The sequence below is a fragment of the Cloeon dipterum genome, chromosome X, assembly GCF_949628265.1.
Source record: "Cloeon dipterum chromosome X, ieCloDipt1.1, whole genome shotgun sequence".
Classification (NCBI taxonomy): Eukaryota; Metazoa; Arthropoda; class Insecta; order Ephemeroptera; family Baetidae; genus Cloeon; species Cloeon dipterum.
In genome coordinates this window covers 22,806,026-22,818,473 of record NC_088790.1, presented here as the reverse complement: position 1 = coordinate 22,818,473, position 12,448 = coordinate 22,806,026, and the positions used below count along the sequence as shown (strand labels likewise).

Below are 12,448 nucleotides of genomic sequence, written 5' to 3'. Positions count from 1 at the left end.
TAGAAACTGATTAAAAAATTATGTCATGTACTGGAATGAAATTCGTGCTCTTTAAAAAACCATAACTTGAATTTTTTATTATAAAATACATCTGAACAAGTAAATGCGTAATCAACGAATTTAATCATTAAAGAAACTCTGAAAATCAACTTACTTGTTGGAATATTCAGAGTGTACAATAAATCTTCCATTGTAGAAGTACACTAAGACCACCACTTTGAAATAGAATTAAAAAAAATTAGCAAGTGGAAGTCTTGATAAAATTTGAGATTAGGAAAGAGTGGCGATTGACAGGAGAAGATTTTACATAACAAAATTGGGAATACCCCTCCACAGTCACCACGAAAATTAACATTAATCTTAAATTCTTCATCACTGAGAGATTGTGACGGAATGGCGAAAAAATACTTGCAATACAATATGCAACATCGTGTAAAAAGATGAGAGATTGCAAAATTCACGGTCCAGATAGATGTATTTAAGCTCTTACGATTATTACTTTTATCATTCCAGAGAAAAATGCTGTAAAAAATCTCTTGTTAAAAATGGAATAGTTTTGATTAGCTTTTCCGTTCATGCATTCGTTGTAAGAGCACTCGCAGACAACACGCCCGGTCTTCGTCAACAATAATTATTACTATATTTAATTTATTAATTTATAAAGTGAGTTGTGCAAATTGTCGCAGCCTTACAGTTCGTCCTTGGCACTGGCCGCGGTCTTCATGAAGGCGACCAGGTCGGCGGTGCCCCTGCCCTGGTCGTAGTCCTTCACCTCGCGGCCCCTCTTAAACAGCTTCAGCGTCGGGAAGCCACGGATGTTGAATTTACGCTGTAGGCCCTGCTGCGCCGTCGCGTCGACCGTCGCCAGCCACGAGTTCTTGCTCTCCTGTTGCACCTTCTCCGCCGCCACGGCGTAGTCGCCCTTCATTGCCTTACAGTGCCCGCACCCTGAAAACATAAAAATAAGACTTTCTTAAAAAAACATCCCTTTGAAATATGAGGAATTGTCCGTCTGGTTTTTCCTACTGTTAGTTTTTCCCAAAAAAAAAGCACGGTATGTCCTGTTTTTCTAGACCGTTAATATTTTAGTATTTCTTCTCCAAATGCCACCGAAAAATTGTACGTTACAAGTTCAGCTCTGAACACAAATAATCAGTCTTGCCAATCTTTGTGTAAACGTCAGAAATTTTTTCTTACGGCGATGGACACTGACAAAACTATTTTTTTATTATTAAGGCACATCAAAATATATACAATTTACCATGCAGAATGCATTCATAAACCGTAGTAGGACTTTTTTAAAAAGTATATTTATATACAATGGCGCCATTGGTAAATTGAACAGTTAATGATAAAAATAGACTTACAAGGAGCGTAGAACATGACCAGGACGTTGTCCTTGCTGTCAATGGAGGTAAAGTTGCTCTCAGTCAAATGTAACAGATGCTCGGCACCAGGCAGGTGCCCCCATTCGCTGTGAGGAGATGGAGGTGGCGGCGGAGGTGGGGCGCTTTGGGGGTTGTTCATGAAGCTGATGAAGTCATCGGCCTGATAAATACCCAATATAACAAATTAGAAAGGAAGAGACAATTTGTCGCTATGTTGTGGTAAGCAGAGGTTAATGCAAATTTGAGGGATGCAGTTGATTTTTATGACAAATATTTTTGTTTTCTTTCAGGAAAATTTTACCACTTTTCCAAGATTACTCTTTTCCCACCTTTTAAAATTATTTCCCCATTTAAATTCATTCAAAATTGGATGAATTCTTTAGAATCCATACCAAAAGAAAAAAGTAATAATGAAAATAAACATCAAGCGTGTCTTACCGTCCTGCCTCCAGCGTAGTCAAACTTTTCCTTATTGAGGTAGCTGAAGTACTTGATTGTGGGATAGCCTTTGACGTCATACGCGGAACACACGCTTTGCTGAGCCGTGCAGTCAACAGCAGCAAACTCAACCTTTGGGTCCTCTTTGAACTTCTCTGCGGCAGTGTTGAACTCCGGCTTGGCCTTCTTGCAGTGACCACACCCTGAATCATTCACTCTTCAGATAAAATTTCTCTTAATTCCTGTTTAGAACTTACAAGGAGCATAGAACATGACAAGCACATGTTTCTTCTTCTTCAGAAACGGCTTGAAGGTCTCATCAGTCAGGTGGGCGACTTCGGATGTTTCCTCGCTCCAGGCCTTTTCAGGAGCAGGAGGTGGTGGCGGCTCTTTGGGGTCCTTCATGAACTCGATGATCTTGTCGGCCTCACGGACGTTGGCGTCGAAAGCAAGCTGGCCATCCTTGAAGTACTTGATGCTTGGGTAGCCACGAACGTTGAACTGCGACGCCAGGGGACCTTCCCTAGTGGCGTCCACGGCAGCCAGCCGACCAGCAACCTAAGCATGAAGAGGAATCAACGAAAGTTATTAAATAATTCAGGTTCAGTTACTATTTATTTAGATAGTCTGGAACCAATAAAGAATTTATTAAATTTTTTCTCACGGTAATTTTTGTGCAAATTAGTCATTTTTTTAATTATTCTAATTATTGCGAGACGGATTAATAACAAAGAATAAATATTACAAATACCTTATCACTCTTCAATTTTTCCGCAGCTTGTTCGTATTCCGGTTTCATCTTTTTGCAGTGCCCACACCAAGGGGCGTAGAACATGACAAGCAGAGATGAATGCTCCTAAAAAAATTTAGTTTAAATAAGTCCTTATAAATCAGTATATAATTATGTTACTTTAATTGCATCCTCAAAAGTGTCCTTAGTCAAGTGGAGAACTTCGCTGGGGGAGTCGGACCAGTGCTTCTCAACGACCTTCTCAGGCTGCTTTTGCGGGTCTTTCATAAAGCTAATCAATGCATCTCGCTTGTTGTCTCCTTCATAAGTGTACTTCATGGCACCATTCCTGTCATGAAAAAAACCGAATTAAACAATTTCTATGCATCACTGATAATTTTACTCAAAATAGAGAAGCGTAGGGAAGCCAGTGATGTTGAACAGCTGCCTGATGGCAGAGTTTTCAGGCCTGTTCACATCGATGGCCGCCATCACAGCCTGTCCTCTCAGTTCTTTAGCCGCCTCAGCATACTCAGGCTTCAAGGTTTTGCAGAATCCGCACCAGGGAGCGTAGAACATGACCATGAGAGGCTTCGCCTCCTTCTTGATGGCCTTATTCAGTGCCTAAATAAGTAAAATTTTATTAATCAAGACAATACATTAAATTAAAGTTATACCGAGATATCAGGAATGTGCATGACATCAGCAGAGTCAGCATCCTCCTCCCAGGGCACGTCACCAGTGGGATCCCGCATGAAATTGACAATGGACGTGACACTCAGCTGGCGGTCGTAGTCACGGTTGAACTCGCCGTCCTTGTAGTGGCGCAGGATTTGCGGATCAGGTTTAACCTTCAGTTTCTTGCACATTTTCTTGCCGTTTTCACTGAAATTTGCTCAAATTATATTTCTTCCAACTTAAATATATTTGCAAAACACACCCATAGCAGTCTACGAAGGCAAGGGTTCCCTGTCCTTTCACAGCCTCGGCGGCCTCTTTGAACATTTTAACGGTAAAGTAGGTCCTCTTGGTCGTGCTGACAAAGAGCACCAGCACGTTGTTTTTCGTTCTCAACAGCTTTTTGAACTCTTTAGCATCTGTGATCTCTTCCAGCGGCCCTTTCTTGTCGGTGGGACCTCCTTGTTTGGCGTTGGCCAATTCCACCTGATGATTCATTTAAAAATATTACAATTCCGCCCTTTAACTTCATCCATATGTGCGTGCGGAAGGTCAATGCACCGGCTGCAGCGCCCAAGAGACAGGTTGCAGTGCGGCATGTCAAAACAGAAAACGCTATGTAGTTCAAAAGAAAATTAACTTACCGACAGAAAAATTGCGCAAAGTAACGCGCTAAGCACCACTGCTTTCCTTGGCCACATTTTACTATTTATTCCTAATTGCTTTGGCAAATTTAATATAACATCTTAACACAAGTCAACAATTTTGCGACAACACAAATTCTATTCAGGGTTCAGACTTCAGAGACCCCTTGCGGGGAAAGTCGCAAACGCTGCGAACATTTTTTGCAATTGGAGCAAAGAGAAAGGAAATTCCCAGTGAAGCCAACATTTCAGTTTAACTCGTAGTACAGTAAAGTTCAATATTGGATTGAATGATTTTTCTTTGAAATTATGTTTGTGATTCTAAAATTAATTGTTTTAAATCTTTTAAACCAACTTTCTTTGCAAATATGCTTACAGTAGTTATGTATGGCAAACGTTATGATTTTTAACTAAACGTATGTTGGCAGCATTGTTACCGTTCAGATGATAGATCAAAACAAAACCAAGTTGATCCAGCACTGGATCTACAAAATTTTTCGCCCACTTACAAAATCATCTGCGACTTTGTTTTAGTTTGCAAAAATGAGTCAAGTAGGAAGATTCCGTGAATTTTTAAATCGAAATATTGTGGCAATCGTCTCAATACCAACAATCATTCTACTGCATTGGGGCTGGTTGAAACTGCAAGACGTCGAGGTGTTGATCAGGCCAGAAGAAAAGAGGGGCCTTCCAATTTTTGAGGTTATTGCAACTTCTAATTTAAATAACTTATTTATTATTCTGTTGATATGTTTTTACTTTTTATTTATGTATGGGCAGCAAATATTTTTCTTAATTACGTAACAGGAGCTATTTTCAGATTGACGCATAAATTGGTTTCTTTTATTCTTGAAAGAAATCTTCTTGTTTTTCGTATTAATTACTGACTTACGTAATTAATTTAACACATTTCGGCTGTGAATTACGTCGTAGGTGTATGTTTTTGAACTATCGAAAATTCACCTGTAGATAATACTCAAACTTAATTACAATTTTCCTGTTCAATTAAAAAATGTGTATTTGTAATTTCAGGGAGCAAAGCTGCTTGAAACCAAGATTGAAGAAAAACTGGATTCATGGAAAAAAGCGAAAGAAGATGCGCCAAAATAGTTTTTATGTGCATACTCTTAACTGAGACTGAACATTTTAGTTGAAAAAATGTGGCAGGTTCAAAATCAACAAGCCTGAAGGTTGCCATCTCTAAAATCGTGTTTCATTGGCAACTGTTTGTTATATCATGATGTGCTGGCAATGGTGTTAATTGTTAATTACTAGTGCAACCAAGTTATATTAAAAACTAACAATAATCTGATATTAGAACAAGAGTTTGTTATATTATTCATCCCCAAAAATCATCTGCATCATCCACTCTCAATTCATTTTCCAAATCTCTGATGTCGAACTGGATTTTTAGTTTTGGATCTGTGTCTTCTAAACTGTCCAGCATGTCGTCTCCTTTCAAATCCTCAAGGACGTTTTCTTCACTTTTTTCTGTATCATTTTTCAAAGATTCTTCGTCCTTGTCGCTGAAGACCTCGTCCTCCAAATTGAAAGAATCCACGTCTTGACTGACCTGATCCGCAACCGGCAGTTCCTCCAACGGAAAATCGTCGTTTTTAACAATTTCGTCTGGATCATCCCATTCTGATGGTTTGTCTGGAGCGAATTCAACTCTTTTGTCGTACTCGAAATTCGGATCGCCTGGTCGGACTTTCCTCTTGTTAAATGCCACGTCCATTATTGCTTTTTTACGCTCCAATTCGTCTGTTTTTAATTTGTTTAAATCCTCCTCTGGGTTCACTTCGTATTCTCTCTCAACCTTTTGCAAGGATGATTCAAGATCCACTCCTTTCATATTTTCCTGTGAAGAAAAATCCGAAAAATCATTTATTTTTTTTCAAATATTAATTTTACAAAAACCTGTATGAGTCGTAGCATTTTTTCGATCACAACTTGTGATATGGGCTCCAAGTATCTTTTGTGTCTCTCTTTAATCAGTTTTGCTGCCGCTTCGACGTCTGACAAAGAATCAAAATTTCTGGCTGGCATGGATCTCCTTCGAAATTTGCAGGAAAGGGTATCTTCGTAAATTAAGATGACGCACGGAGGGTTGAACTGAACGCCGCATTTCTTGGCTTTGTAGATTCCAGTCATTAAAGTTGATTTTTTTTTAAAAAAAGGCACTGGTATTCCTTGATGTATTATTATTTCAAAAGTAGATCGAATTAGATTAAAACTGCACTTGTCAGAGTCATATATAACCACACATTCGCACATTCCACGTTTGATTTACCGCCTTGAATTCCCCGTGTCTCTCATTGGCTGAAATAATTTTGCAGAAAATGGTAGGAGTTTAGAGAGCACAGCAGAATGTTACACTTCTCTGGGATAAAATTTATTTTTCTTGAACACAATAATTGTTTTACTGATCAAAAACAGTTAATAATTAAATACAATAAAATTAAAAAGGTTTACTAATACAAGTTTTTGGAAATATAATACTACTCTTCAGCCAACCTCTGCCTGTCGTTCGCGTCACGCCCATTTGCTCTGACGGCCCGCGGTCGCTGCTTTTTCATGTTGGCGGCAACTGGGGAAACGAAAACAATACTACCCCATCACTTTTTGATGAGTACACCCTTATCACAACCTGATTTGAGCCTAATTCTTTTAACAATTTTACCGCCTTTTCCCTTTTTATTGGCTATATGTGCACCCGCTTCATTATGGTGAGCTAAAATTCGCTCGAATCGTTTCGCACGCCTTCAATCAATCAAGATGACTGATTTCGACTCTGAAGACGACTTGTTCGCCGACGACGAGGCATTTCAAAATGCCATAGGTTTGAAAGTGAATTTTAATCTGATACAGCCTGCTTAAGAAACCTTTTGTAGAGGGCGACAAGAAGCTTCAGCCCTATTGCTTCGAGTGCCAAGGCAGACTAACGCACGCTCAGTTAAATCAAGACTTAATTTATGAAAGTGTGCTTCGGCAAGGAGGGATGAATCTTGTTTTCAACAACCCTAACTATCACAAGGGGTTAATTGAAAAGGCTGGCGTTGATTTGGTGCTCTTTGGGGGCGCCAAGTTTGATGCTTCGAGCGCAATTCTCGAAAATCTAGATGAGTTGTTCCAAATGGCCAGGTGAGAAGAATTGTATTTAAAATTTAATCCTTCAGTGCTTTAATTTTTTTTTGCAAACAGGAAACTTTTTATCAAGAATGAGAAGGATGCCGTGAAACACCTTATGCACTTAAATTTGAACAAAGGCAATTATTTTGATTCTCGGCGCAAAATTAGTTTGATGTTTGAGTATTTGACAACCTACATTCAAAGGTTAGTAAAATCCTAGCTTTTTTTCTCTGAAATTATGTTTATTAACTTAAAATTTTAGCCTTCAAACCGATGAAAAATTCTCGTGGATATTAGAGGAAGGAAAGTCTGGTCTCTTGGAGAATTTGGAGCTGTGGTTTGTCCTGATCCAGGGCCTCACAAAAATTGAACACAATCTTCTCGCTGTCTGTCCAGACTCTTTAGGCAACAAGGTATTTTTTGCGTTGCATACATAGAGCTATTTTAATAGCAAAATATATTGTGCAGTGTCGACTTCCAATGCACCATTTGCTGCATCTTCATTTGGAGCTGCGGTGGCAATATTTGTGTTTGCTTCACGCACTCACTTCGCAAAAGACTGAAATCAACCGCCTCATGGAAACTGCGTTAGACCATATTTTGTGCGAGTTGATAAAACTAGCTGAAGGCGTTAAACAGGAAGACTATGAGTTGACTCGGCCTTTCTTCTGTAACTGCATGAGGGAGTTTTGGCTCATGCTCCAGATTTTCGCCGACAAATTGCACGCGAATAACACAATTTCAATGGTGAGGAAAATTATAAGGGTGGAGATATTTATCTTAAATTGTAATACTAGCCTTTTTGGAGTCTGCTCCGAGTGATTGTAAACAGGATATTCAGCCCATCAGAAGAAAACGCAGAATTGAATGTCAGTAAAGTCACAAGGCCTGATCTCTGTTCAAATTGGCCACAGCCAAAGAGATACTCGTTTGCCCTGTGGATCTTTCTCAACGTTTGCCCCCTTTACGGCTACAGCGAGGGAGGAATTTACACCAGGCGGCAAAGGGTGAGTCAATTGCTGTTTATGTACAAATTTTTCGTCAACCCTAATTTTCTAGGGCCAGTTGTCAGACGATGCCAGCAACTTGCTCTTCCTGATTTTGAAAAACGTGACTGCTGACGCCAAAGAAACTGACATGAGGGACCTGCTGAGACTTTTGCTGCAGCTGCCAGTCTGGTGGAACATTGGAATGCAGGCCCTGAATGTGCTGCTTGATCATTTCATCAAGAACATCAACTCGTGCTTCATGACCCCAGGCGAAAATCCATCTAATTTAGTAGTCATTGCGTAAGTAGCATTGCATGTCAAAATTAAAGCCACATTAATTTCTTTTTAATAAATTAGTAGTGGATTTTTTTGCTGTGTGTTGAAGTTAAATTGAACTACAGAGCCTAGAACAATTTCTGATGGGACAGTTTTATTTTTTTAATCGATTTGTTAAATAAAATAGTGCCTAAAACCTACATTGAATAAAAACTGAATTAAATTTGAAATATTTAGTATTTTTTAATTGCTTACGTTTTAGAAGAAAATTATTCAACCGTTAAAATTGGTTCATATCAGTTCAGGTTACATGAATTAAAAGATTCACAAGTAACTGAAACATGGGAGTCTTTTGTAAAAAAGTAGATGATGGTCGTAATATTACTGCCCCAATTAAGAAAAAAAATAAAGATTCTTTAATTAATTTTTTAAATGTTGAATCAAAAATTTCCCGGATTATTTATGCTCTTGATTTAAAAAATTTTTCTTGCTAAATATTTGCTTTACAGTTAATTATTTGAATTCCAGAAAATCAGTTTCTGAGTTCAGTGAACAAATCAAGCGGCACCAGAACCTCCAAAGCGCAGGCCTTGACATGCTCAACAGTTTCTGCCTCTTCCTCAAACTTTTGACGAGCCAGATGAAAAACGCTTGGTGTGATACAGACAGACCGAGATTTTACAACCAAATCAAAAGCAGAATTTGTACCAAATTCGCTCCAGGCCGCATTCTCACCCTGCACGAAATGGGATTGTACAACATGACTGCCCTCTGCCTGACAGTCGGACTTTGCATGGGACTGGACGAAATGGTTAGTCACCCATTTGCTCGCAATTGCCAGTCAGTAATGTTTAATTTTGGTTCCAGAGCAACAAACTGCAGACCTTCCTCGCCGCTGCCAAGGCGGACAGTCAGAAGAAGGTGATCCTCTTGTCGCACATGACGCTGATCCATCTCAAAGTGGAGAAGCACCTGTCAATTGAGGAGAACATCCCTCCTGTCACCGCCATGATAACCTCAAGCTGCAAGAATCTGAATAGGAACAATCCTGTTTTGATCGATGCTGTTGCTGCGTTTGTCGATTCTCTCAATGATGTTGCGGAGGTTTTGGCCAAGAATGAGGAGTTAGCTGAGCCAGCCTATTTGTTCCTAGGTGCGTTGTAGTAGTAGAGCTGTGAATATAGACTTTTTTGTGAAAATATTTCACAATTTTTAAACAGTTTTCCTTGGAAGTTTTATCAGCCCAATGAACTCGTTTTTTCTGTTAAAATTTCCCACATTCTCAAGGAGCATTGCACCATAAAATCCAGAAACATTTTTTAACTGCCATTATCTAGGATTATATTTTCCTCCAAAACTGAAAAAAATGTAACAAAAAAAGTAGTGTGATTTTCCTTCCCTGTTGTCTATAACTTGCACGCTTTTCATTTTAAGGCTATTAATCATTCCTTAACTTATTTTTTTAATAATTAATTAATTAAAACCAAAACGAAGAAGACGTGAATTATTTCTATGTTGAGAAGTTGCGTGAGTTATTTGAAAATAAAAATAGAATGCAAAATATAAAATGAAAAAAATTGATTTAAATTATTGATAAAAAAAAATGCGCTATTTTAACATCAAACTTTATAATGACCACATACATTTCTTTAGGGGAATGGTTGCCTGAGTATTTGTCGATGTGCAACGCGACAAGAAGCGCCCGAGTGTTGACAGCGATGCAGGAGATCTCCTCAAAGCTGCAGTTCTATGAGGAAATCATGTTCACCGTCAAAAAGAAGGAGGCAGTGACTTCATTTATCCAGTACCTGATCCCGTTCCTGAAGGAGGAAAGCATCAAGATCAGTCCGAATTCTTACAACGCGGTCGCCGACATCGCGTTTGCAGTGTCCGCTGCTGCTGACAATACAAGTTTCATGGAGTTGTTTAGACACTTTGCGACAAATGAAGCGGTTTACGTTGGGTAGGATGACTTTATTGAAATATCACAAAAAAATTAATTGGTTTTTACTTGAAGGATTGCAACTCGTTATTGGTCTCAAGTGATAGCGTCAGAAGAGGTCCTAGAGCGAGTGAGAACTTTAGAGCCGAAATTCAACGAGATCGTCCTTCACGAGTGGATTAGGTGCTGTGTCCTGGACGACAGCAACGGCATCGACACGGACGCACTTACAATTCTAATCTGCAAGCTGCCTGATTTGATGAGCTTGTTTGGAACTCTCAATCTGGCAGACTTGAAGAAGGAAACGTATCCCCTGCACAAGTTTGGGGAAATGATCGCAGTGCAGTACGACTTGCGGCGAGAGGTGAGCTTATAAACAGGCCAAATTTACTCAGAATAATGCCCATTTAATTTTCAGAGCATCGTGCAAAGGTCTGAGTTCAAATTCAGGGTGCAGCCCTACTTCAAAAAGCTGCCTGCGCTCGTGTCGCAAGTAATTCAACGCGATCCCAACTCTAAAATCAGCACGACCAAATACCCTCACTCAACAATAATCCGGATGTATGAGTCAATAGGCAATCTTTTTGAAACCTGCTCTCCCATCATGATAAAAGAGGTAGTAATTTATTAGATGAGTTTGCCACTTCATATTTTTAATCATTTTAGAAAGATGTTAAGTGTCCTCTCTACCTGCTTGCCAACTCATTGCTCTTATACGAGGACATTAGTAAATTTCCAACATTTGCCATCAATCCAAACATAAAGGCTGGTTTGGAAGCCTATCTAGACAAGGTAAAGTATTATTTAAATAATTTTATATTAAAAATTTAATTAAATGCACAAGAGTAACAAGAATTTTTATGGCAAGATAAAAATTAATTTCCTTCCCTAGGCAAAAATATATAAAAATATTTCAGCTGTCTATTTTTTTATAAATATATAAATCAACTCGCGAATTTAACACATTTTTTCACTTAACACATTAGATTTTCCTAACGGAATAACGTTATAGCAATACCACGAATGAATTGATAAGTATGATCAAGGTGTTTTGTTCAGTTTCTCATTGGCCTGGGAAAAGTTGTAAAGGATGGCTACGTGAATCGAATCTTCGTCGCCAGCGTTAAGCACTTTGTGCACGCCCTGGACAGCAAAAAGGATGCAAGAGGCGCACACGCAATAGAGGTTTGTGCTGCTTTAAACTAGAATTTCTTGACTAAATATTTTTGCAGAGAGCATTCAGGACAAACAACCCTGAATTGGTGGATAAAATGGCAGAAATCATCGGTTCGCAATTGCTGCGGATGAGAGGCAAGTTTTTTGAAAACGAACATGCGACCAACGTGAGTTTTATTTGAAACTTTAAAGAATTTCTCATTAAGCTAAACCAAAATTAATCAGGCGCTCCATTTGCTGCTGAACGTATTGAGGCATGTTACTGAGGAATCTTCGGTGTTGTCGATCGTGAGGCGGACGCTGAAGGAGACGCTGCTCATCCTTATGCACATCGACGACTCGAAAAATAGTGAAAAGTGCCTCGCATTCGACTACTTCAAAGCAATCGTGAACAACCCCGCCTTTGAGAACTCTCATGATGCTAAGTAGGGCCGTAAACTAATTCTCAGCAGCTTAAGGTTAATGATTTCGCTCGCAGGCTGCTCCTTTACGCCAGGCTCGTCGAGCTGTACAAAGAAAAGATGGCCTTCCAAGATGTGCAGCTGTTTCAGCTGCTGTACGTGCTGGCCAAGTACAAGATCGTGCTGATCAAACCTACTCTGCGCAAACTGGAGGAGCAACTGGTTCTCGTGGAGAAGAGACGGCAGACGACGGCTGACGAGAAACTGAGGTGAGCATTTTTGGAAGTGTTTTGGATGGTGTACATGTTTATTTTTGTAGAAGCCAATTGGGGAAGCTGATGAAAATTTTGGGACCAATCGATCAGGACGACTTTCAATACGATGACTAAAGAAACTGTGATTTAAAGTATTGCGATTATTGTGCAAATTTATTTAAGTTTATTATGTTATTTTTCGATAAATACTTAAATTTTTAAGATATACCTGGACTTATTATTAAAAATTCGCCACTAAATGCTTTTCATATCCTGGATGTTAAGAATTGCAGCGTAAATCAGTTTTGATTTCATTATCTAAAGAATTAAGATGTTGATTCCTACTACAGTCATTGCTGAATTAGTATTTATTGGATCTGACCAGTTTCTTCTTGTTTTG

At 39.1% G+C, this 12,448-nt stretch overlaps 3 protein-coding genes and 1 long non-coding RNA gene across 4 annotated transcripts; 2 read left to right on the top strand and 2 right to left on the bottom strand.

The window, feature by feature from the left end:
• Nucleotides 1-50: 50 nt before the first annotated feature.
• Nucleotides 51-4,038, bottom strand: LOC135945741 (protein disulfide-isomerase A5). Its single transcript, XM_065493596.1, has 10 exons — nt 3,879-4,038; nt 3,497-3,720; nt 3,234-3,441; nt 2,960-3,180; nt 2,737-2,905; nt 2,578-2,682; nt 2,084-2,384; nt 1,827-2,029; nt 1,368-1,548; nt 51-948 (listed from the first exon to the last, which is right to left on the bottom strand). The coding sequence occupies exons 1-10, from the start codon at nt 3,933-3,935 to the stop codon at nt 689-691; spliced, it is 1,929 nt and encodes a 642-aa protein (XP_065349668.1). The 5' UTR covers nt 3,936-4,038; the 3' UTR covers nt 51-688.
• LOC135945751 (uncharacterized) lies at nt 4,010-5,190 on the top strand. The gene is made up of 2 exons (XR_010575461.1): nt 4,010-4,580; nt 4,911-5,190. It is a non-coding gene; the product is annotated as an uncharacterized LOC135945751 (long non-coding RNA).
• An 11-nt stretch (nt 5,191-5,201) lies between these two features.
• Nucleotides 5,202-6,102, bottom strand: LOC135945749 (centrosomal protein of 19 kDa-like). The gene is made up of 2 exons (XM_065493606.1): nt 5,799-6,102; nt 5,202-5,739 (listed from the first exon to the last, which is right to left on the bottom strand). The coding sequence occupies exons 1-2, from the start codon at nt 6,030-6,032 to the stop codon at nt 5,218-5,220; spliced, it is 756 nt and encodes a 251-aa protein (XP_065349678.1). The 5' UTR covers nt 6,033-6,102; the 3' UTR covers nt 5,202-5,217.
• Nucleotides 6,103-6,483: 381 nt separating this feature from the next.
• LOC135946323 (protein MMS22-like) lies at nt 6,484-12,274 on the top strand. Its single transcript, XM_065494511.1, has 18 exons — nt 6,484-6,720; nt 6,773-7,022; nt 7,083-7,214; nt 7,273-7,423; nt 7,479-7,757; nt 7,808-8,017; nt 8,070-8,299; nt 8,804-9,086; nt 9,143-9,428; nt 9,929-10,238; nt 10,293-10,581; nt 10,636-10,833; nt 10,884-11,009; nt 11,277-11,402; nt 11,450-11,560; nt 11,619-11,818; nt 11,872-12,063; nt 12,114-12,274. Exons 1-18 carry the CDS (start codon nt 6,657-6,659, stop codon nt 12,181-12,183), a joined length of 3,507 nt encoding a protein of 1,168 aa, XP_065350583.1. The 5' UTR covers nt 6,484-6,656; the 3' UTR covers nt 12,184-12,274.
• Nucleotides 12,275-12,448: the final 174 nt, after the last annotated feature.

Coding starts and splice junctions, on each gene's coding strand:
- LOC135946323 (XM_065494511.1), top strand. CDS start 6,657: ATGACTGATTTCGACTCTGAAGACGACTTGTTCGCCGACGACGAGGCA. Junction 8,300..8,803: donor TCTAATTTAGTAGTCATTGC/GTAAGTAGCATT, acceptor TTTGAATTCCAG/AAAATCAGTTTCTGAGTTCA. Junction 11,561..11,618: donor AAAACGAACATGCGACCAAC/GTGAGTTTTATT, acceptor AAAATTAATCAG/GCGCTCCATTTGCTGCTGAA.
- LOC135945741 (XM_065493596.1), bottom strand. CDS start 3,935: ATGTGGCCAAGGAAAGCAGTGGTGCTTAGCGCGTTACTTTGCGCAATT. Junction 3,442..3,496: donor GCCTTCGTAGACTGCTATGG/GTGTGTTTTGCA, acceptor AGCAAATTTCAG/TGAAAACGGCAAGAAAATGT. Junction 949..1,367: donor GGTCATGTTCTACGCTCCTT/GTAAGTCTATTT, acceptor TTATGTTTTCAG/GGTGCGGGCACTGTAAGGCA.
- LOC135945749 (XM_065493606.1), bottom strand. CDS start 6,032: ATGACTGGAATCTACAAAGCCAAGAAATGCGGCGTTCAGTTCAACCCT. Junction 5,740..5,798: donor AAATGCTACGACTCATACAG/GTTTTTGTAAAA, acceptor TTTTCTTCACAG/GAAAATATGAAAGGAGTGGA.